This window comes from Loxodonta africana, chromosome 9 (genome assembly GCF_030014295.1).
Source record: "Loxodonta africana isolate mLoxAfr1 chromosome 9, mLoxAfr1.hap2, whole genome shotgun sequence".
NCBI lineage: Eukaryota > Metazoa > Chordata > Mammalia > Proboscidea > Elephantidae > Loxodonta > Loxodonta africana.
The window spans coordinates 52,408,047-52,431,279 of record NC_087350.1 but is presented as its reverse complement, the minus strand read 5'-3'; the positions used below and the strand labels follow the sequence as shown (position 1 = coordinate 52,431,279).

Here is a 23,233-nt window from a genome sequence, read left to right as displayed (position 1 = left end):
AATACAAGAAAAAAATAGAGACTCAGCGGAAACAAAATCAACTACAACAAATAAGAGGAAAAGACAATATGTAAAGATAAGCTACTCAGCAAAAAAGTGGGAAAAAGAAACTATCAGCAACACACAAAAAAAGACATCAAAATGACAGCACTAAACTCATATCTATCCATAATTGCACTGAATGTAGATGGACTAAGTGCACCAATAAAGAGAGAGTGGCAGAATGGATAAAAAAACATGATCCATCTATGTGCTGCCTACAAGAGACACACTTTAGACTTAGAGGCACAAACTCAACATACCGAAAGAAATATATCACGTAAACAACAATCAAAAAAGAGCAAGAGTGACAATACTAATTTCTCACGAAATAGATTTTAAAGTTAAACCTACCACAAAGGATAAGGAAGGCCACTATATAATGATTAAAGGGATAATATACCAGGAGGATATAACCATATCAAATATTTATGCACCCAATGACAGGGCTGCAAGATACAAAAAACAAACTCTAAAGGCATTGAAAATTGAGATAGCTAGCGCTACAATTATAGTGGAAGACCTCAATACACCACTTTCGGTGAAGAACAGAACATCCAGAAAGAAGCTCAATAAAGACATGGAAAACCTAAATGCCACAGTCAACCAGCTTGACCACATAGACATATACAGAACATTCCACCCAACAAGAGCCAAGTATATTTTTTTTTTCCAATGCACGTGGAACATTCTCTAGAATAGACCACGTATTAGGTCATACAGCAAGCCTTAGCAGAATCCAAAACATTGAAGTATTACAAAGCATCTTCTCTGACCATAAGGCCATAAAAGTAGAAATCAATAACAGAAGAAGCATGGAAAAGAAATCAAACAGTTGGAAACTGAACAATACCCTGCTGAAAAACGACTAGGTCATAGAAGACAGCAAGGATGGAATACAGAAATTCATAAAATCCAATGAGAGTGAAAACACTTCCTGTCAGAACCTTTGGGACACAGCAAAAGCAGTGCTCAGAGGCCAATTTATATCAATAAATGCACATGTACAAAAAGCAGAAAGGGCCAAAATCAAAGAATTTTCCCTACAACTTGAACAAATAGAGAGCAACAAAGGAAACCCTAAGGCACCAGAATAAAGCAAATAATAAACATTAGAGAAGAATTAAATAAAACTGAGACCAGAAAAACAATTGAAAAAGTTAACAAGACCAAAAGCTGGTTCTTTGAAAAAATTAACAAAATTGATAAACCATTGGCTGAATTGACAAAAGAAAAACAGGAGAGGAAGCAAATAACCTGAATAAGAAATGAGATGGGCGATACTAAAACAGATCCAACTGAAATTAAAAGAATTGAATCATCAGATTACTACAAAAAAATTGTACCCTAACAAATTTCAAAACCTAGAAGAAATGGTGATGAAAAACCTCCCAACAAAAAAAAAAAAAAAAGCCCTGGCCTGGACAGCTTCTCTGCAGAGTTCTACCAAACTTTCAGAGAAGAGTTAACACCACTACTACTAGAGGTATCTCAGAGCATAGAAAAGGATGGAATACTCTCAAACTCATTCTATGAAGCCAGCATATCCCTGATACCAAAACCAGGTAAAGGCACCACAGAAAAAGAAAATTAAAGACTTGTATCCCTCGTGAACTGAGGTGCGAAAATTCCCAACAAAATTCTAGCCAGTAGAATTCAACAACATATCAAAAAAATAATTCACCATGACCAAATGGGATTCATACCAAGTATGCGGGGATGGTGCAACATCAGAAAAACAATTAATGTAACCCATCATATAAATGAAAGACAAGAACCACACGATGTTATCAACTGATGCAGAAAAAGCATTTGACAAAGTTCAACACCAATTCATGATAAAAACTCAGCAAAATAGGAGTAGAAGGGAAATTCCTCAACATAATAAAGAACATTTATATAAAGCCAACAGCCAGTATCATCCTAAATGGAGAGAGTCTGAAAGCATTCCCCTTGAGATCGGGAACCAGACAAGGGTGCCCTTTGTCACCACTCTTACTCAACATTGTGCTGGAAGTCCTAGCCAGAGCAGTTAGGCTAGATAAAGAAAAAAAGGGCATCCAGATTGGTAAGGAAGAAGTAAAAGTATCTCTTTTTACAGATGACTTGATCTTATACACAGAATACCCTAAAGAATTCTCAAGAAAACTACTGAAACTAATAGAAGATTTCAGTAAAGTATCAGGATACAAGATAAACATACAAAAATCTGTTGGATTCCTCTACATCGACAAAAAGAACATCGAAGAGGAAATCATCAAATCTATACCATTTACAGTAGCCCCCCAAAAGATAAAACCTTTTAGGAATAAATCTTACCAGAGATGTAAAAGACTTATACAAGGAAAACTACAGTACACTTCTGCAAGAAATCAAAAGAGACCTACCTAAGTGGAAAAACATACCTGCTTCATGGATAGGAAGACTTAACATTGTAAAAGTGTCTATTCTGCCAAAAGCCATCTATAGATACAATGCAAAGTGGGAGGCCTTACTCTACCTGATTTTAGAACCTATTATACTGCCATAGTAGTCAAAACAAGCCTAGTACTGGTACAACAACAGATACATAGACCAATGGAACAGAATTGAGAATCCAGACATAAATCCATGAGCAGCCGCTATTATCAGCTGATATTTGACGAAGGCCCAAAGTCAGTTAAATGGGGAAAAGACAGTGTTTTTAACAAATGGTGCTGGCATAACTTGATATCCATCTGCAAAAAAGTGAGACAAGACCCGTACTTCCCACCATGCAGAAAAAGTAACTCAGAATGGACCAAAGACCTAAATATAAAATCTAAAACAATAAAGATCATGGAAGAAAAAATAGGGACAGTGTTAGGAGCCCTAATACATGGCATAAACAGTATACAAAATATTACTAACAATGCAGAAGAGAAAGTAGATAACTGGAAGCTCCTAAAAATCAAACACATATGCTCATCCAAAGACTTCATCAAGAGAGTAAAAGTTTACCTACAGACTGAGAAAAAGTTTTTAGCTATGACATTTCCAGTCAGCATCTGATCTCTAAAATCTACATGGTACTGCAAAAACTCAACTACAAAAAGACAAATAACCCAATTAAAAAATGGGCAAAGGATATGAACAGGCACTTCACTAAAGAAGACATTCAGATAGCTAACAGAGACGTGAGGAGATGCTCACGATCATTAGCCATTAGAAAAATGCACATCAAAACTACAATGAGATTCCAACTCATCCCGTCAAGGCTGGTATTAATCCAAAAAACACAAAATAATAAATGTTGGGAGGGGTTGTGGAGAGACTGGAACACTTCTGCACTGCTGGTGGGAATGGAAAATGGTACAACCACTTTGGAAATCAATTTGGAGCTTCCTTACAAAGCTTTTTTTAAGCTAGAAGTAGAACTACCATACAATCCAGCAATCCCACTCCTTGGAATATATCCTAGAGAGATAAGAGCCTTTACACGAACAAATATATCCACACTTATGTTCATTGCAGCATTGTTTACAATAGCACAATGATGGAAGCAACCAGGGTGCCCATCAGCAGATGAATGGATAAATAAATTATGGTATATTCACACAATGGAATACTACGTATTGATAAAGAACAGCATGAATCCATAAAACATTTCATAACATGGAGGAATCTGGAAGGCATTATGCTGAATGAAATTAGTCATTTGCAAAAGGACAAATTCTGTATGAGACCACTATTATAAGAACTTAAAAAATAGTTTAAATAGAGAAGAAAATGTTCTTTGATGATTATGAGAGCCGGGAGAGTGGGAGGGAGAGGGGTTTTCACTAATTAGATAGTAGATAAGAAGTATTTTAGATGAAGGGAAATCCAACACGCAATATAAGAGAGGTCAGCACAACTGGACTAAACCAAAAGCAAAGAAGTTTCCTGAATAAACCGAATGCTTCAAAGGTTAGTGTAGCAGGGGCGGGGGTTTGGGGACCATGGTTTCAGGGAACATCTAAGTCAATTGGCGTAATAAAATCTGTTATAAAAAGATTTCTGCATCACAGTTTGGAGAGTGATGTCTCGGGTCGTGAATGCTAGCAAGCAGCCATCTAAGCTGTCTTAGACCTTAGCCCACCTGGAACAAAGGAGAATGAAGAACACCAAAGACACTAGGTAATTACAATCCCAAGAGACAGAAAGGACTACATCAGTCCGAGACCAGAAGAACTAGATGGTGCCAGGCAACAACCGATGACTACCCTGACAGGGAACACAACAGAGAACCCCTCAGAGGGCAGGAGAGCAGTGGGATGCAGACCCCAAATTCTCGTAAAAAGAGCAGACTTAATGGTCCAACTGAGACTAAAAGGACAACAGAGGTCATGGTCCCCAGACCTTCTGTTAGCCCAAGACAGGAAACATTCCCAAAGCCAACTTTCCAGACAGGGATTGGATTGGACAATGGGATAGAAAATGATACTGGTGAAGAATGAACTCCTTGGATCAAGTAGACAAATGAGACTACGTGGGCAGCTCCTTTCTGGAGAAGAGACGAGAGGGCAGAGGGGGCCAGAAGCTGGCCGAATGGATGAGGAAATAGAGAGTGGAGGGAAGAAGTGTGCTGTCTCATTCAAGGGAGAGCAGCTAGGAGTATATAGGAAGGTGTATAAGTTTTTGTATGAGAGACTGACTTGGTTTGTAAACTTTAACTTAAAGCACAATAAAAATAAAAATAGAAAAAAAAAGAACGGAATTGCTGGCCTGACAGAGACTAGAGAAACCCTGAGAGTATGGCCCCTGGACACCCTTTCAGCTCAGTAATGAGGTCACTCCTGAGGTTCACCCTTCAGCTGAAGTTTGAACAGGCCCATGGAACAAAACAAAGCTAAAGGGCCGCACCAGCCCTGGAGCAGGGACTGGAAGACGAGGGAACAGGAAAGCTGTTTAGTAGGGGACCCAGGCTTTAGAAGGTAGAGTGTTGACTTGTCCTGGGGTTGTTAACCAGTGTCATAGAACAGTGTGTGTACCAACTGTTTGATGAGAAACTAGTTTGTTTTGTAAACCTTCATCTGAAGTAAAATTTTTTTTTAAATTTGGGTCACTTCGGGTTTCGCTTCATTGCCCTTGAATGAGGTTGGCAGAACTGGTTTGAAGCCCTGGATTGAAGTCCCTGGGTGGCGCAAATGGTTAGCATGCTTGGCTGCTAACTGAAAGGTTGGAGGTTTGAGTCTACCTAGGGGTGCCTCAGAAGAAAGACCTGGCAGTCTTCCCAAAAATCAGCCATTGAAAACCCCATGGAGCACAGTTGTACTTTGACACACATGGAATCACCGTAAGTGGAAATTGACTCCCCAGCAACTGTTCAGTGTGAAATTTCTGGCTTTCATGCAGCATTTCTCCTGGGGATATGGCATCTCATTACTTAGTTTTAGAACTTCAATGTTAACCTTTTTTAGTTTTTCTTGCTATTCATATCAACAAAATGTCAAAGCAAAATAATCATCATCTTATTGTTCCTTCAGATTCTGAAGTGTCAAGTCCTTTCACACCAGTGGCCGATGAGGACAGTGTAGTTTTCAGTAAACTAACTTATTTAGGCTGTGCCTCAGTAAATGCCCCAAGGAGTGAAGTGGAAGCTCTAAGGATGATGGCCATTTTAAGAAGCCAATGTCAGATTTCACTAGATGTAACCCTCTCGGTGCCGAATGTATCTGAAGGAACTGTGAGGTAAGTCCAACTTTTAGAAATGTTTTTAGCATTTACATCAGACCTCTGACATATTTATTTTAGAGAGAAGCATTAGTGAACAAAATGCATAATAATTTCATTCATGTAATCTTTAATTTATCAGGCACTTAAGTCTTTCAAGGATTGTGACCCTCATAAAATTTGGTCATTCGTTTGTAACAGTTTTTTATAAATACTTTGCCCAGCCCCAATCTTGCATAACATTGGATATTTAAATGTTTTTGGAATAATTGAAATATGTTGACCTGAGAGCCTGCCTAACAAGCAAATTTATAATTTGTGTGTACCTCTGAAACAAATACTAGCATGACACAGTTTAATACGGAGTTTCATATTGATTTTGAAAATTACAAAATGCTGTTGATAATATGTTAACTGTTTCAGTCCAGTCCCTTGAGTTTTAAGATGAAGGAAAACCCTATGGAGCAGTTCTACTGTGTAACACATGGGGTCACCATGAGTTGGAATCGACTCAATGGCAAGTAATAACAACAACAATAAAGGTAGTAAGGAAACTCATCTGTCTTGCCCTACCCTAGGTTTCCAGAATTTTTAATCAACGTATCTTTGAGCCTGGGTTAGGTGTCCTTCGTAGGTGCTTCCTTTATGTTCAGGGCCCCCTTTCCATCACCATCAGTGGCTCTGTCCATGCAGTGTTGAAATTGCATAGTTCTTTTCAGGCCTTTTACGGTTTTGTCTTCAGTGCCCAGAATAGAGACTGGCATGTAGGTATCACAGAAGTGTTTGTTGTATGAAGAGATTTTCAAATTAATGACATCCTTTTGATTTTGAATGCATGGTATTCTTTTGATTTTAGTAATAATCTTTTTTTTTTTTTTTTTTGGAGGAATTAACATTTTGTACAACCCCTCTCCCTTTTGAAACCCTGGTGGCCTCGTGGTTAAGTGCTACTACGGCTGTTAACCAAAAGGTTGGCAGTTCGAATCCACCAGACGCTCCTTGGAAACTATGGGGCAGCTCTACTCTGTCCCGTAGGGTCGCTGTGAGTTGGAATAGACTCCACAGCAATGGGTTTGGATTTTGGTTTGGTTCTCCCCATTATTTGCCTTGAATCAAAAAATGTTTCACTGTGAGAAAGAACATCAGTTTTTTTTGTTTTTAATAATAGTGCAGATTAGGTCATTCTTTTCAAAGATAGTGAGAAGCACTGCATGATTACCTATTTTGATAGTCTACCCATTGGTCTAATCTTTATTTAGTTGCAGAGTGTGTAAGAACTGTATGTTCCTGATTTGCTTTTACCTTTCTGCTTGCTTTCCCAAAACCTGGGATTATATAGCTTTTAGTACCTTGGATTTAGATAATCAATAATGTAAGAAATCCATATGAGACTTATTTATCAAGACTTAGGATTAATATGATTAGCATACTAAAAATGGTTTATATGATTTTCTTGCAAGAGAGATGAGTTTTGTTTCCTATTCTGGCTATAGTGCATATTGCCTGTAATGCCTGTGAATCTCTTTATATATTCTTTTTTAAACAGACTCTTAGATCCTCAGACAAACACTGAGATAGCAAACTACCCTATCTACAAAATTCTCTTTTGTGTCAGAGGACATGATGGAACTCCTGAGAGCGACTGTTTTGCTTTCACTGAGAGTCATTACAATGCAGAGCTCTTCAGAATACACGTCTTCCGGTGTGAAATACAAGAAGCTGTAAGTCCGTGAAAGAAAACTGCCTACAAGCGAAATTTCATCAATGCCCCCACCAGGTTGAAGTGATTACAGTATTATGGTCACTCCTCAGCCAAATGAAATTCTCTGTTAATACTTTACTGATTCCAGCCTGATGGGCCTCAGTATAAATAAAGTAAAAATCTGGTTAAGCAGAACCTTGTTGTTGCTAAGAGTGTTAGAGGGCACCAGTTGACTGCTTCTTGATTGGGTAAGATAGGCATCCTTGTTCCAACAATAATACCTTTGCAAACCATTCTTTTATAAGTATGTTTAGATAGTTTCTGACAATTTAGGAAACCATTTTTTCAGTTAGATTTCAAGTGTTTACTATTGTTTGTTTTTTTTTTAAACTCCTCTGGCCATTTTAAGTGTAGCTTGCTTTATAGGCCTGTTACTGTGATTATTATTATCTAGTTTCTATTAGATAATTTACCAAAAGAAATAGAGGGGGAGAGATTAGTAATCACTGTCCCTTGCGCCCCTCCAACCTCCATCAAAGTAGGTAACCTTCCAGCCTGTTAATGGTTCGTTTCCTAACATATCTGATTGTACGTGACTTTAGGTAAGCCGGATACTTTACAGTTTTGCCACTGCCTTCCGCCGTTCTGCCAAGCAGACCCCACTTTCAGCCGCTGCTGCACTCCAGACTCCTGACAGTGACATCTTTACCTTCTCTGTGTCTTTAGAAATAAAAGAAGATGATGGTAAAGGTTATTTTAGGTAGGGTATCTTATTTTATTAATTTGTATTTATATTAACATGATATATTACCTGTGGTTCAAGGGAAACTCTAGGTCAGATTATGTAACTTCTGTATTTTATTGCTTTTATAGATAGTTTTTTAATGTAGGTGATAAAGGAAAAGAGCTTTTTAAATGTAAGTGATAAAGGAAAAGAAATAGGCAAATTTGTAGAGGCAAGGTTTAAACAGTTTTAACGCAGTAAAAAATTCATTCACATGGAGAATTTTGTTATATTACCACATTCTTTCAGTGCGATTCAAAATATCTGGTTGATTGTTGTTATAAGATATGGCAGAAGCTATGTCAGTTGGATTTGTAGCTGGATTTTGTTTTGTTGTTTTCATGATCTAAAGAACTTAAGACTGTTGAAATCAAGTTTTACATGAACATTTAATAGAACACATTGGGAGAGGAGAAATGAGGCCTGGGCCTGAAGTCTAACCTTCCATAGATAGATGGAAATAACTGGTTTTGGTTTTTAAGTAAAACTTCTTTAGTGGAAAGAACCCTGGAATTGAAATCTAAGCTTTAGTTTAATTATTGCTCTTATTAACTGGGTGACCTTTTCTAAGTCTCATTACATCTCCTGGTGATTTCCTTGTTTGTTAAATGAGATGGCTAGACTTTAAAATCCTTTCAAACTCTAAAATTTTATGATTGTGATATCACAAAATGAGTACTGCTTGGGACCATAATGGATAGTTGTGTATAGCAATCTCTTTCCTCCAAAAGTACCTCATAAGCCAAACCAAACCAAACAAAACCCATTGCTGTTGAGTTGATTCCATCTCACAGCAACCTTATAAAAATGGATGAAGTAAAACTACATCAAAATATGAATGATTTCTAGTATTTTGCTTTTAAATTTAAAAGCACAGTGATTGGTTCATTTGTTAGAAAAATAACTCTGGGTCTCCCTTTAGAGACTTTGGAATTGTCTTGCCATCTGGTGGCCAATTTAGTATACATTGCAGCTTCCACTTTGATTCGAGCACTGAAGTATGAGGCATTGCGCTAAATCCTGTCATTAAATACTATTCTGTTCTCACAGCAACACGGAGATACTTCTTCCTACAGTTTGTGTACTCTTTCCCTGCAAAGTATAAGAGACAATCAGTAATCTTTTTAAGATTTTTTTTTTCCTTTTTAAGAAACAAAATAGTTAAAACTTTATTTTCTTTTACCAAAGGTATTTATGTGGGTCTACTCTATAAATTCCAGTTATGAATAGGAAAGATTTCTGAGATCTTGGAGGAGAAACACTAGGGTCCTCCCGTCTGAGATCAGGTACCTTCAGTGTAAATGGTCACAAACATCCCTGTTGCATTTACCCTTACATCAAGGAAATGCTTTTTACAGAAAATCTTTGGAGGGTTAGATTTGTTTTTCACATTTGTTAGGGCTTTGTTCTCTTTTTGTTGTGTGATCTTACTAAATTTGCAGTTTATAATAAAATGAGTTTCAGATAGTTTTGTGTTAATCTAATACAGTGATGAAACTCACTGAAAAGTATGCCTTTCTTTGTCAGATTTGAACTTCTTTGTCAAATGCGATTTCTTTTATCAAGTAATTCTATAGTATGTCTGGGAATAGTCATTAAATATTTCACAGAAATAATCATTGAGGCAGCCCAGGGGTTATCAACATGGTCTTCTTAACGCTATACAACAGTGAACTTAAAAAGTGGAAATAAATGGTGAACAGAATAGAATGGTTAAAATATGATGGTGTACTGGTATGATTTACCACCTATCCAAGAGATACATGTATATGTAATTGACCACAGTACAAGATAAATTGTGGCTTTACCGTAACATCAAAATAGAGACAAAGCATTATGGGAGGAGTTAATGCTCTTCATTCCTGAAGAAGTATAATTCTCGTGTTGTTGTAAATATAAACCTGCCTCTCAATTTATCCTTTAGAAAGATGAGCTTTTGCCTTTACATACTATCTAAAAAGCTTTTTTTTTTTTTTTTTGGCCTCATTTAATCCACCAAACAACCTTATGAGATAGATGGTTGATATTGTACTTATTTTATAGATACAAAGAAACCCAGGGAAGTTAAGCCTGGACCTTGATCTGTACAGCGGAAATTAAATATTAAATACCCTGCTTGGATACGTTCACTGAGCTAGTGACAAGACTGGAAATATAGTCTGGACCCCCTGACATTCAGTAAATGAATTTCCCCTGATTACGTTCTCCACTCTGCTTCCTGTTAATGCAGCTTTTCCTTGCCCTTCAGACTCAGGACACCAGAAACAACTTTATATCCGTTGTTTTTATTGCATTAAATACTGCTGAGAGATGAGATTATACTTCAGGATCACTTATTTATACTTTAGTGTCCACATAACGTAAAAACCAGTGTACCTGTAATGCATTTAAGTTGAAAATTGAGACCCGTCTTTCTCCTTATTGGTGAAATTCTGTCAACCACAGTTATTTAATGATTAGGTATGCAAAAGTTTTCTTTGAAAATGTTTGTCGTTTCTGGACTACTTTGTTAATATTCTTTGATTTTCTAATCTAAATGTTACAAAATGTTTTTGAATTGGTTACTGTATAAGTCCTGATAGACTTCAAACTATTCAGTGCTACATTTTAGTTTGTATAGGTACTCAGAGTTTTATATAGCCATTTATAGTTCCTACTAATTGTTCTGTTACCATTACTTTAAAGTTGAACAAGAATAAAACATAATTTAGATTGGCTGCATATTGGCTGACTGCCACAGGCAGATGTTTGCCTTGAAGAATAAAGAAGCTAGAGAAAGTGGTGTGTGGGAGACTAGGGGATTATTTTGGTAAACTGGCATTTTAAGAATATTTTCAACTTTTTTATTAAGCTAATGTTTATTAACAATATCGCTAGTATTATTTTTATACTTATTACACACACAAGAAAACCGAACCTGTTGCTGTCGATTCCGACTCATAGTGACCCTATAGGACAGACTATAACTGCCCCGTGTGGTTTCCAGGGAGCGCCAGGTGGATTCGAACTGACACTCTTGGTTAGCAACTGTAGCTTTTAACCACTGTGCCACCAGGGTTTCTACTTATTATACAGGTATGTAATTATTACATGGTGATAAGGTTATCACTGCTTAAGGATAATAACCATTAGGTAGCAGCTTGATGTTGGGTATATCTTCCTTATCTCTATTATTTTTTAAAGGCACCTTGTATTGAAATTCAAAGGATCTATGTTTAAGGATATTTTTCTTCATTGTATACGTAAACAGATATGGCTACTGTCTTATTTGTAAAAACCGGTAACCACATATAAAGGAAGCTTTTTTTTTTCCTTTTTTGAGTGTCTCTGTGTTAGATGCCTTGCTAGGTCCTTCACAGATACCTAATTTAATTTTCACAGCAACAAAGGAGGGAAGACACAAGCCACATTTAAGGAGGCGTAGAAGTGGTTTTTCTAGCTTCTATAAATGCCTTAGTGGATTAAATGCAGTAAGATTAGTTATAGAATATTATCACATCATGAGGCACAGAAAAGAATCAGAGATCTGAGGTCTTTGCTTAAAAAAATTATTCTAGAACATATTGCAAGGAAATATTGTGTGAAATTAATGAAACATGTTGGTCTACAGTGCAGTTCCCAAAGATAAGGACAGACAATGCTTTAAACTACGCCAAGGAATTGATAAGAAAATTGTCATCTATGTGCAGCAAACAACTAATAAGGAACTTGCTATTGAAAGGTGAGCATTTATAGTAAGTTTAGCTTAAATATCAATTTTGGTTTTATCAGTCTAATGAAATCCGCCAGGCGCTCCTTGGAAACTCTGTGGGGCAGTTCTACTCTGTCCTATAGGGTCACTATGAGTCGGAATCGACTCGACGGCACTGGGTTTTTTTTTTGGATGATGAAGTCATATACTGTATCCAGAAATGTGTTTGCAAATTGTTTCATTCCTTAGAGAATTCTTTTTATTAATAAGGGGATGAAGGCTTCATCCACTTTGAAATGTTGTCGTTAGGTGTCGTGGAGGAGATTCCGGCTCGTAGTGACCCCGTGTACAACGGAAGGAAACACTGCTCAGTCCTGCGCCATTCTTAAGATTTGTTGTTACACTTGAGCTCATTGTTGCAGCCACTGTGTCAATCCATCTTGTTGAGGGTCTTCCCAGTTTTCAATGACTTTGAAGTAGCGTTTATAAATGTTTAATTAGTGTGCTGACTTTAGTTATCTCAATTACTATAAAGCAGTAAGGATTATAATTTATTGATAATTCTAATTGTCCTTTTCCATCAGTAATATTTTTTTTTTAAGTGACCTAGTTTAAAAGTTCTTTTGTGTTATCTTTTCTCCAAATTAATGTTAGTTCTTCTTTTACAGGTGTTTTGGCCTTCTTCTGAGCCCAGGAAAAGATGTACGAAATAGCGACATGCACTTGTTAGATTTGGTAAGAATTGCTTTTTATTGGAAAATTATGTACTGTTTTCTCAATAAAGGTCGTCTCACTTTATCTCATCTGAATCTGATATAAAAACATGTTTATTAATGTGTTCTTATAAGCTATAAAGCAGTATGCAAAGATAAGGGAGCTTCCTTATTCCTGACTTGCTATTTACTATTTTGACGTTGGATAAGTAACCTGCTTAGTCCAGTCTTGGCTTCTTGACTGTACAGTGGTGGCAATAATTTTTCTTTATTGATCGCATAGGGTTGGCAGGAAAATCAGAGGAAGAAATTTATGAGAGAATTGTTTGCAAGCTGTGATGTGCTTTACAAATGGTAGGCAGTATTAGTCTTACTCCTATTATATAAAAATTTTCATTTGCACAACTAAAAATGATGTGATTATTCACTTGACAGAAGAATTCAGCATACGATTTAGGTAGTGAATTTCCCTAATATTTGTACAGTTTGATTTAAAAGCATTTACTTTATGAAATTTTTCAAGGACAATTGCATAAATAATTGGCACATTTTTAATTCGAACTGTAATCACTCACATGCACTTTTACTTTTAAGGAAGACCTAATCTTTCACATTCTTATCTTTTTGCAGCTCTTACAACAGTATTTTTTAAAGGTAGCAAAATGGGGGTTGGCTGTTATTCATTCACTTTGGTATTAAGATTTGTTGTTACTCTTTTTCTTTAGGAATCTATGGGCAAGAGCTCAGATGGAAAGTCCTATGTTATTACTGGGAGCTGGAATCCAAAATCTCCACATTTTCAAGTCGTAAATGAAGAAACTCCTAAAGGTGCTGACTTACACAAGTGTGGCATTCATTTCTGATAATATTCAGATTGCTGACATCGTGAACAGAAATTTTAGCCCCAAGAAGATACTTAGATCCTAAGACCACTGTTTGACCAGTATTCACTACTTACCTAAATTTGATGAAACCAAGGAATTTAAATAGGTCTTTGAATTTATTCATAAATTTGACCTGTAAGCAAAGTATCGTTTTCACTTACTTATTTTTCTCTCTCCATTTTTTCCTTTCCTCTTCTTCCTTTTCGTTTATTTGCACATTTATGAATTTATTTTTATGGAGAGGTAAAACATGTGCACATGGTTAAGAATTCAGAAGGTTCAGAAGAGTATAGAGGGAAAGTAAGTCAATCATACTCCCCAGGGCCCCTCCCCCAAAGAAACCACCATTACCAGCTGTTTGCATAGCTTTCAGAGCTATTCTATGCGTAAAGAACCTTTTTCAAGATATTTTTGTGCTCTTCCTGAATGTCATTTAATGGCTGCATAGTATTTCGTCCTGCAGATGTATCATTATTTGCTTAGTTAGTGCCTGTTACTGAGTATTTATGCCCCCCACTTTTTTTTCTTATTATTAATAACAGTGTGGATAAATGGATAATAGTTCACAGAAGTGATTTGATAAATATGAGGGAAAATTGACCTTAATGGTAATCAGAAGATTAAAAAATGTAAGATACCATTTTCAACCAAGACTTTAAACATTGAGAATTTCCAGTGTTGATGAGGGTGGGATAAAGAAACCATATGCCACTTTTGGAAAAAGACAGCATATTTCATAAGCCTTCAAATATATACCGCTGTCACACATTCTGCGTCTAAGAGTCTACCCAAGAAAATAATTTCTGATACAGAAAATTATTTTCTTTAAATAGTGATTTATTTTATATTTTTATTCAGTGATGGTTTACCTTAAGATAGCTTCAAGTTTGTAATAAAAGTAATCACTTTTATGTTAATTACATGAACAAGACTATTTCAGTCTTTTTTATTTGCTGCTTCTATCTTTTTCTCTAGATAAAGTACTGTTTATGACCACAGCTGTTGACTTAGTAATAACAGAAGTACAGGAGCCGGTTCGATTTCTCCTAGAGACAAAAGTCCGCGTTTGCTCACCTAATGAAAGATTATTCTGGCCCTTCAGCAAACGTAGTACTACTGAAAATTTCTTTTTGAAACTGAAACAGGTACTATACTTTTATATAAATGTGAGGGATGGGGAGAATAACAAAGGAAAAATCATTTTTGAGACTGATTTATTATATAACCATCAGATCTTTAAACAGCCATGTGTATTTTAAATATATTCAGAGGAAAAAAATGTGTTTTATATTTACCCACGTATTTTCCATTTTTGTTACCCCTCATTTTCTCCTGACGATTCAGGTTTTTATCTGGTATCATTTACCTTCAGTCTGAAGAATTTGTTTTAGGATTTCTTTCAATACAGATCTGCTAAAGACATTCTGTTAGGTTTTTTTTTAACCTAAAAAGTCTTTATTTCACCTGCACTAAAAGCATAATAATGTGAAAGTTTACTGTTAAGTCAGTTTTTCCTACAAAAACTTAAACACACATTTTTATGTGACCCTAGTTGCTCTCCCTGTAATGTGACAGCAAACTCCTCCTTTCCACCCTGTATTTCCTAGGTCCATTCAACCAGCTTCTGTTCCCCTTTGCCTTCTCATCTCGCCTCTGGACACTTAGTCTCATGTGTCTACTTGAGCTAAGAAGCACGGTCCTCACCAGTATCTTTTTATGTCTATAGTACAGTGTAATCTTTGTCTGAAGAGTTGGGAATGGTTTCAGTTTTGGGCTAACAGAGAGTCCAGGGGTCGTGACCTCTGGGGTCCCTCCAGTCTCAGTCAGACCATTAAGTCTGGTAGTTTTACTAGAATTTGAATTCTATGCTCTACTTTTCTCCTGTTCTATCAGGTACTGTCTGCTTTGTTCCCTGTCAGGGCAGTCATTGGTGGCAGCCAGGCACCATCTAATTCTTCTGGTCTCAGGCTAATGGAGTCTCAGGTTTATGTGGCCCTTTCTGTCTCTTGGGCTCATATGTTCCTCATGTCTTTGGCATTCTTCATTCTCCTTTGCTCCAGGTGGGTTGGAACCAGTTGATGAATTTTAGATGGCAGCTTGCTACCTTTTAAGTCCCTGGACACCAGTCACCAAAGTGGGATGCAGAACATTTTCTTAATAAACTCTATTATGCCAATTGACCTAGATATCTCCTGAAACAATGGTCCCCAGATCCCCGACCCTCCCTGCAGCACTTTAAATATGTCACTCCACAGTCTTCAGGCTTCCATTGTTTTTGATGAGAAATCAGCATTACAGTAGCCCCTGCCCCCTTTCACAGTTTCACTTTCCTCTGTTTCAGTAACCCGCGATCAACCACAGTCTGAAAATGTAACGAAATGTTGTACTGTCTTCGCTCCATCCCACCCAAGGACCACGTTCAAATAGCTTTTATTACAGTATATTGTTATAATTGTTCTATTATTATTAGTTATTGTTAATTTCTTATTGTACCCAATTTATGAATTAAACTCTATCCTGCACATGTATGTATAGGACAAAACATAGTATATATAGGGTTTGGTGCTATCCATGGTTTCAGGTATCCAGGCAGATAAGAGGTGACTACTGTAATTTATATTATTGTTCCTCTGTGTGTATTTTTCTCTAGCTCCTTTTACTCTTTGTCTTTGGTTTTCAGCCTTTTAACTATGGTGTACCTAGGTGTGCTTTTCTTTTCTTTCTTTTTTTTAATAAAAAGACTGTTTTTAGAACAGTTTTAGGTTTATAGAAAATTGAACAGAAAGTGCAGAGAGTTTCCATATACCCCCCTCAAACCCCTCATAGTTTCTCCTGTTATTAATATCTTGCACTAATGTGGTACATTTGTTACAGTTGATGAACCTATATAAATATATACGCAGTCCTCACTTACTGACATGGTTGAGTTCCAAAGACCAGGTCATTTTGTGAAAAGCGGTATTGTGAAAAAATGGAGGATGACTGTATCAGATCACAAAATGGAGGATGACTGCATCATTACATAACTGCCAAATTGTATCATTATATAACTGCCAAACCCCTAAGAATCATGGGCCAGCTATGTTGACATATAACCTTAACCATCATAGCCAGCGCTATTCTTACCTCACACCTCGGCATTTGTTACTGCCAGATGCACATCATTAATGCAAAGAATAGTTGGATAGTAGATTTTTTACTATCGTTGTTAATGCAAACTATTGGATAATGAGATAGTTGGTGTCTTAGTCATTTAGTGCCGTCAAAACAGAAATACCCCAAGTGGATGCCTTTAACAAAGAGAAATTTACTTTCTTGCAGTGTAGTAGGTTACAAGTCCAAATTCAGGGCATCAGCTCCAGGGGAAGGCTTTCTTTGCCTGTGGGCTCTGGAGGAAGGTCCTTGTCCTCAGTCTTCTCCTGGTCGAGAATCTTCTCAGGCACAGGGACCCCATTTCCAAAGGATGCATTCTGCTCCTGGTGTTCCTTTCTTGGTATGAGGTGCCCAACTCTCTGCTTGCTTCCCTTTCCTTTTATCTCTTGAAAGATAAAAGGTGTTATAGACCACACCCCAGGGAAACTCCCTTTACCTTGTATGGGGAAGTGACCTGAGTGAGAGTAATCCTCTCAACGTAGAATTACAATCACAAAATGGAAGACAACCACACAATACTGGGAATCATGGCCCAACCATATTGATAACACATATTTTAGGGGGGGATATAATTCAATCCATCACAGTCGGTATGTGAGGAGTAGGTATATTATTACTAACTAAAGTCCATAGGTTCTTTAAGGTGTACTGTTTGTATTATACAATTCTGTGGATTTTGACAGATATCATGTATCCATCATTACAATATTATATAGAATAGTTTCACTCCCCAAATGTCCCCTATGCTATACCTGTTCATGCTTATCCCCTCCCCTGGACCTTGGGCAACCACTGATCTTTACAGTTTTGTCTTTCCAGAATGTCATAATTGGAATCATATAGTATGTCATCTGTGCAGAGTAGTTTTTTTCACTGAACAATCTGCATTTTAGGTTTAGGAATGCTTTTCTTTTGTTTATTCTGCTTGGGATTTATTGGGCTTGTTGAATTTTTTAATCTATGGGATTTTTTTTTTTTTTTTAACCAAATTTGGGGAAAATCTGGCCAGTTATTCCTTCAACTTTTTTTCTGTTCCGTTTCTCTTTTCTCACCTTGTGAGACTCCATTCACACATATTTTAGACCGTTTGATATTATCCCACAGATCACTGAGGCTCTATTATTTTTTCCAGTTTTTTAAATTTCAGAGATAGCACTTTCCATTGACCTATCTTCAGGCTCACTAACTTGTTTGTCATCTCCAGTATGCTGTGGAATCCATCCAGTGAATTTTAAAATTTCAGATCTTGTATTTTTATTTTTTAATTTTCCATTTGGTCCTTCTTTATAGCTTTTAATTTCTCTGAGATTTCTTGTTTTCTATTGAACAGTTGTTGTTTTTTTTTTTAATTTTTATTGTGCTTTAGGTGAAAGTTTACAAATCAGGTCAGTCTCTCATAAACAAAAATTTATATACACCTTGCTATATATTCCTAATTGTTCTCCTCCCTAATGAGACAGCACACTCTTTCCCTCTGCCCTCTCATCTTCCCCCCAGACAGGAGATGCCAGCATAGTCTCATGTGTCTACTTGATCCAAGAAGCTCATTCCTCACCATTATCATTTTCCATCCCATTGTCCAGTCCAGTCCCTGTCTGGAGAGTTGGCTTTGGGAATGGTTCCTGTCTTGGGCTAACAGAAGGTCTGGGGACCATGACCACCAGGGTCCTTCTAGTCTCGGTCAGACCATTAAGTCTGGTCTTTTTATGAAAATTTGGGATCTGCATCCCACTGCTCTCTTGCTCCCTCAGGGTTTCTCTGTTATGTTCCCTGTCAGGGCAGTCATTGGTTGTAGCCATGCACCATCTAATTGAACAGATTTTCTTTTATACCATTGAGGGTAATTATAATAACTTTTAAAAATCTTTCACTGTGAATTTTAATGTCTAATGAGTTACATTTTCCTTGTCTAGTAATTTTGGATTATATCATAGACATTTTAAATGATATATTGTAGAGACTCAGTTCTGTTGTGTTCTCCTGAGAAGTATTGATTTTTTTTTGTATGTGTGTTTCAGCCGGTCATTAACTTGGCCAGAGTCAAATTCCTTACTCTTTCTTTTCTCTGGTGGACAGCAGATGAAATCTCTGTTTTGTTCTTTTAGCTTTCCTTGGCTCCAGTTGCCCCACCAATAACTGCCCCCTTTTTTATTTCCTTCATAGCAGAACTCTGAAAATATTTGTCTGCATTCACTGTCTCCAGTTCCTACCCTCCCGTTTGCTTTTAGTCCTCCTATGGTCAGGCTTTTGTACCCCATTCCCATCTTACTGAAACTGCTGTCATCAAGGTCACCAATGAGCTTTACATTGCTAAATCCAGTAGTCAATCTGAGACCTCATCTTACTTGACCTGTCAGTACGTTTGATACAGGTGATCACTCCGTCTTCCTTAATACCACTCTTTCATTTAGCTTTCGAGGATATCATATACTCTAGGTTTTTCTTTCTATTTATTTCTTCCCAATCTTAGGTCCTGATTTCTTTTTCCCAGCCTCGTGATTTTAATTAATCCTTGGACCCTCTTCCCTATCTATACTCACTCCCTTTGTGAGCAACTTTAGTCTCATACAGTCATCTATATGCAGATGACTCAAAAATTTCTATTTCCAACCCACACTTCTCTTCCAAATTCTAGTCTCTTTTTATGTAACAGCCTACTCAGCATTTCCATTTGGCTGTCTGTGAGACATCTCAAACTTAACATGTCCAAAAGGTCTCCTTATCTCATCCCCAACCCCCAAAATGCTCTGCCTACCTCCTTTACTAGCTTATTTCATCACATCCTTTCCTGATGGTTGCTTAGGCTAAGAATCTTTACTGTTTTCTTATACCCCATACACAGTCTCTCAACTTTTAAAACATACCCAGAATCTGACTACTTCTCTCCAACTAGATTACTTTCACCCTCATCGAAATTATCATCTCCACATTTCTATCTTTGCCTGTCAGCATACCAGCTAAGGTCAGATCGTGTCATTCTTTTGTTCAAAAGTCTATCCCTATTTCACTGAATAAAAGCCAGAGTCTTTACGGTAGCTTAGAAGACCCTACCTGATCTGCTGCCTATTAAAAAAAAAAAAAAGCCCATTGCCGTCGAGTCGATTCCAACTCATAGCGACCCTATAGGGCAGAGTAGAACTGCCCAATAGAGTTTCCAGGGAGCACCTGGCAGATTCGAACTGCTGACCTTTTGGTTAGCAGCAAACCACTGCACAACCAGGGTTTCCTGCTACCTATTACACCATGAATAAATTCTTCTCCTACTGCACTTTCCTCTTGCTTCCTCACTCTGCTCTAACCACCTTGTCTTAGGGTTATTGCTTCTAGTCTTTTTCTTTGCCTGGAATGCTCTTCCCCAGAGATCCCACTTCTAATACTCACCTTCTTCAAGTCTTTGGTCCAGTTTACATCTCAACAACTCACCCTGATCACCCATTTAATAGTACAGTTTGCCTGCTCTTCCACTGGTACTGCTAATCCCTTCTCTTAACTAATGTGTTCTTTAACATGACTCTGACCATCCAATATACCACATGATATATTTACTTTTAAGTTATTTATTGTCTGTTTTCTTTATTAGCTAAGGAAAGATTCTTAATCTTTTTTGCTGATTTATCCCAAGCACCTAAAACATAGTAGTTCTCAATAATTATTTGTTGACTTGATTTCATTTACATGCAACTTCGATGATTTCATTACACAAAATTACAGGGTTGTATGTGAATGAACATTTCAAGATCTATCCTGAAGTAAAATGCTGCCAGTGATAGGATAATATCCGTATGTCTACAAGGAAGACCAGTTAGTAACGACTATTATTCAAACTTAAAAACCAACCACGGAGGCCAAAGATGAAGAAATTGAAGATTTTTACTAGCTTCTGAAATTGATGGAATGTGCCATCAGGATACATGGATAATTACTGGTGATCGGAATTCAAAAGTTGGAAACAAGAAGGATCAGTAGTTGGAAAATATGGCCTTGGTGATAGAAACAGTGCCGGATAGAATTTTGCAAAACCAATGACTTCTTCATTGCAAATACCTTTTTTCACCAACATAAATGGTGGCTATACACGTGGACCTCACCAGATGGAATACACAGAAATCAAATTGGACACATCTGTGGAAAGAGATGATGGAAAAGCTCAATATCATCAGTTAGAACAAGGCCAGGGGCTGAATGCTGAACAGACCACCCGTTGCTTCTATAAAAGTTGAAGTTGAAGCAAGTTCATGTTGAAGTTGCTTTTCTTTTTTTTTTCGTAATATTTTATTGTGTTTTCATTGGAAGTTTACGCGGCAAAATAGGTTCCCATTTAACAATTTCTGTACAAATTGTTCAGTGACATTGGTTACATTTTTCATTGTGTCAAAATTCTCATTATTTTCACTCTGGTGGTTCCATTTCCATTCATTTAATCTGCCCCCCCCCCCACCCCCCTGCCTTTCTCATCTTTGCTTTGGAATAAATGTTGACTGTTTGGTCTCATATAGCTGATTTTTTAAAGGAGCACAGTACTCATGGGTGATATTGTTTATGAGCCAATCTGTTATCTGAAAGGTGCTTTCCAGGAGTAGTTTCATTTCAAAGTTGAAAGGGTATTTCAGGGTGAATATTCCTGGGGATTCCTCTGGCCTCAACCAGTCCAGCAAGTCCAGACTTTTTAAGAATTTGAATTTTTTCTGCATTTTTCTCCCTTATTGTCTAGGTCCATTTATTGTGTCCTTAATCCAAACTGTTGGTAGTGGTAACTGTGTACCATCTAGTTCTTCTGGTCTTGGGGAAGATGAGGCTGTGATTTGTGTAGGCTGTTAGTCCTGTAGACTAGTTTCTTCTTCGAGTCTTTGGTTTCCTTCCCTCTCTCTTGCTCAAGACAAGTAGAGACAAACAATTGTATCTTAGATGGCCGCTTGCAAGCTTTTAAGACCTCAGACGCTATTCACGAAACCAGGAGGTAGAACATAAACTTTATGAACTATGTTATGCCAGTTGACCGAGTTGTCCCACAAGTTGTCCTAAGCCTTCAAAACCCAGAAAACCAATCCCATGAGGTGTTTGGTTATGTCTAGTAAGTATCTGTAATTGTGCCCCCTAGTTATTTTTCCCTTGAGGTATTATGTTACCCAATTTTGGATTCATGGGTTTATAGGAATATTACTTTTGTGGTTGAGTCTAGAATAATGTGTCTTTTCATGGAAATGACTTAAATTTGATTTCAATTTTATGCACATTTTTAAAATATTCTAATATAGTATGTTGTTCTAACACATTTTTTAATTGGGCTGAAAATGACTTGATGGGTAGATTAGCAAAAAAACCATGCAAACCTGAGGCATAGTCAGATACACTACTCTAGAGTCTTCTGTCAAGGTAACAAGCTTAAGCATAGACTGCATTGTGAATATTTTCTTTGCAAAAAGCAGAAGTGTGTATGTGGACACTGGAAGGAAGGCAGGGAATTCCTGAGAATAATCTTTCATTTTTCTCCTTATTTGGATGAGTCTGGGGGCTGGGGGAAGCAGGGAGTCGAGGTCATGAAAAGACATGGAGGCATGAAAAGAAAGGTAGGGTGTGAAGAATTTGAACAACTTTTTGCTCTTCAGTGTTTTGTCTTAGAACTCTGTTTACCTCACCGCTTATAACTTAATAAACTAAGTTTATTCTGTCTTTTGCATTCATGGTATTAAAAAACAATAGCAAAATAATAATAATAGCATCTAGCACTAATTGAGGGCCTGTCGTGATCATCACTCTGCTAGCCACTGTCACTTTTACTATTATAGTTTTCACAGTGACTCAATGATAATAAACAGCGTTTTCATTTTAGAGATGAGGAAAGGGAGATTTCAGAGATGTACAGTAGCAGATTTTACAGGAGGTTGTGGTAGACAAGATTCATACCTAAGCCTTCTAAGAGTCTCAGCCAGGGCTGTTTTTATAGAAACATGCTACTTTTATCATTTTTTCTGTAAGAGTATTTTTAGGATTTACTTAAAACAAAGTAAGGATAATTTAAAATTCTAACTCCTTTAGCCGAAAAGGAAACAGTGCTACAGAGTGTGTTTTAAAAATATACTGTTTATTGCCACCAATATAGGAAAACAATTGTAATTTAAAAAAAAAAAAAAAATCACATTTTAAAATTCTTTTTCCTTTCACTGGAATTGTCTGATGACTCAGTAACTCCTTTTTAGCCTGGACACGTTCCCATCTGTGGGGATTGTTTATTAAGATGGCACCATATTAGAGAAGAAACATTTGAAATTAGTCAGGAAGGAAAGATTGCTTTCTTAGATTTAAATTTTCAGATAGCATTTACTAAAAGACCAAATTTTTCCAACAAAACATAAAGTGAACAAAAGATCAAATAAGCATTCTTAGAACTATAGAATTATAAAATTTTTAGAACCAAAGAGACTATAGGGCATTTGTAATCTTTTACAGAATTACCATGTTATAAATGAAGAAGCTGATGTCTGAAAGACTGTGTGATATGGTCAGGGTCATATAGGCAAGTTATTAGTGTAACCATAACTGAAATCCTGGACCTCTTACTCATAATTTGCTGTGTATGTGCTTGCACGCGCACCC

At 36.9% G+C, this 23,233-nt stretch overlaps 1 protein-coding gene across 11 annotated transcripts in view; it reads left to right on the top strand.

Moving 5' to 3' along the window:
• Window positions 1-23,233, top strand: part of RABGAP1 (RAB GTPase activating protein 1) — a 177,002-nt gene that overhangs the window by 43,569 nt on the left and 110,200 nt on the right. For all 11 annotated transcript variants that reach the window (XR_010323034.1, XR_002785007.2, XM_023544938.2 and 8 more), the window contains 7 exons: window positions 5,526-5,730; window positions 7,259-7,433; window positions 8,017-8,174; window positions 11,809-11,919; window positions 12,558-12,624; window positions 13,328-13,430; window positions 14,462-14,631. Coding sequence is in view for 9 of the 11 variants with exons in the window: in XM_023544938.2 (XP_023400706.1) it covers window positions 5,526-5,730; window positions 7,259-7,433; window positions 8,017-8,174; window positions 11,809-11,919; window positions 12,558-12,624; window positions 13,328-13,430; window positions 14,462-14,631 (989 nt within the window). In the remaining 2 variants the exon portion in view is untranslated. The remainder of the gene's footprint in view (window positions 1-5,525; window positions 5,731-7,258; window positions 7,434-8,016; window positions 8,175-11,808; window positions 11,920-12,557; window positions 12,625-13,327; window positions 13,431-14,461; window positions 14,632-23,233) is intronic.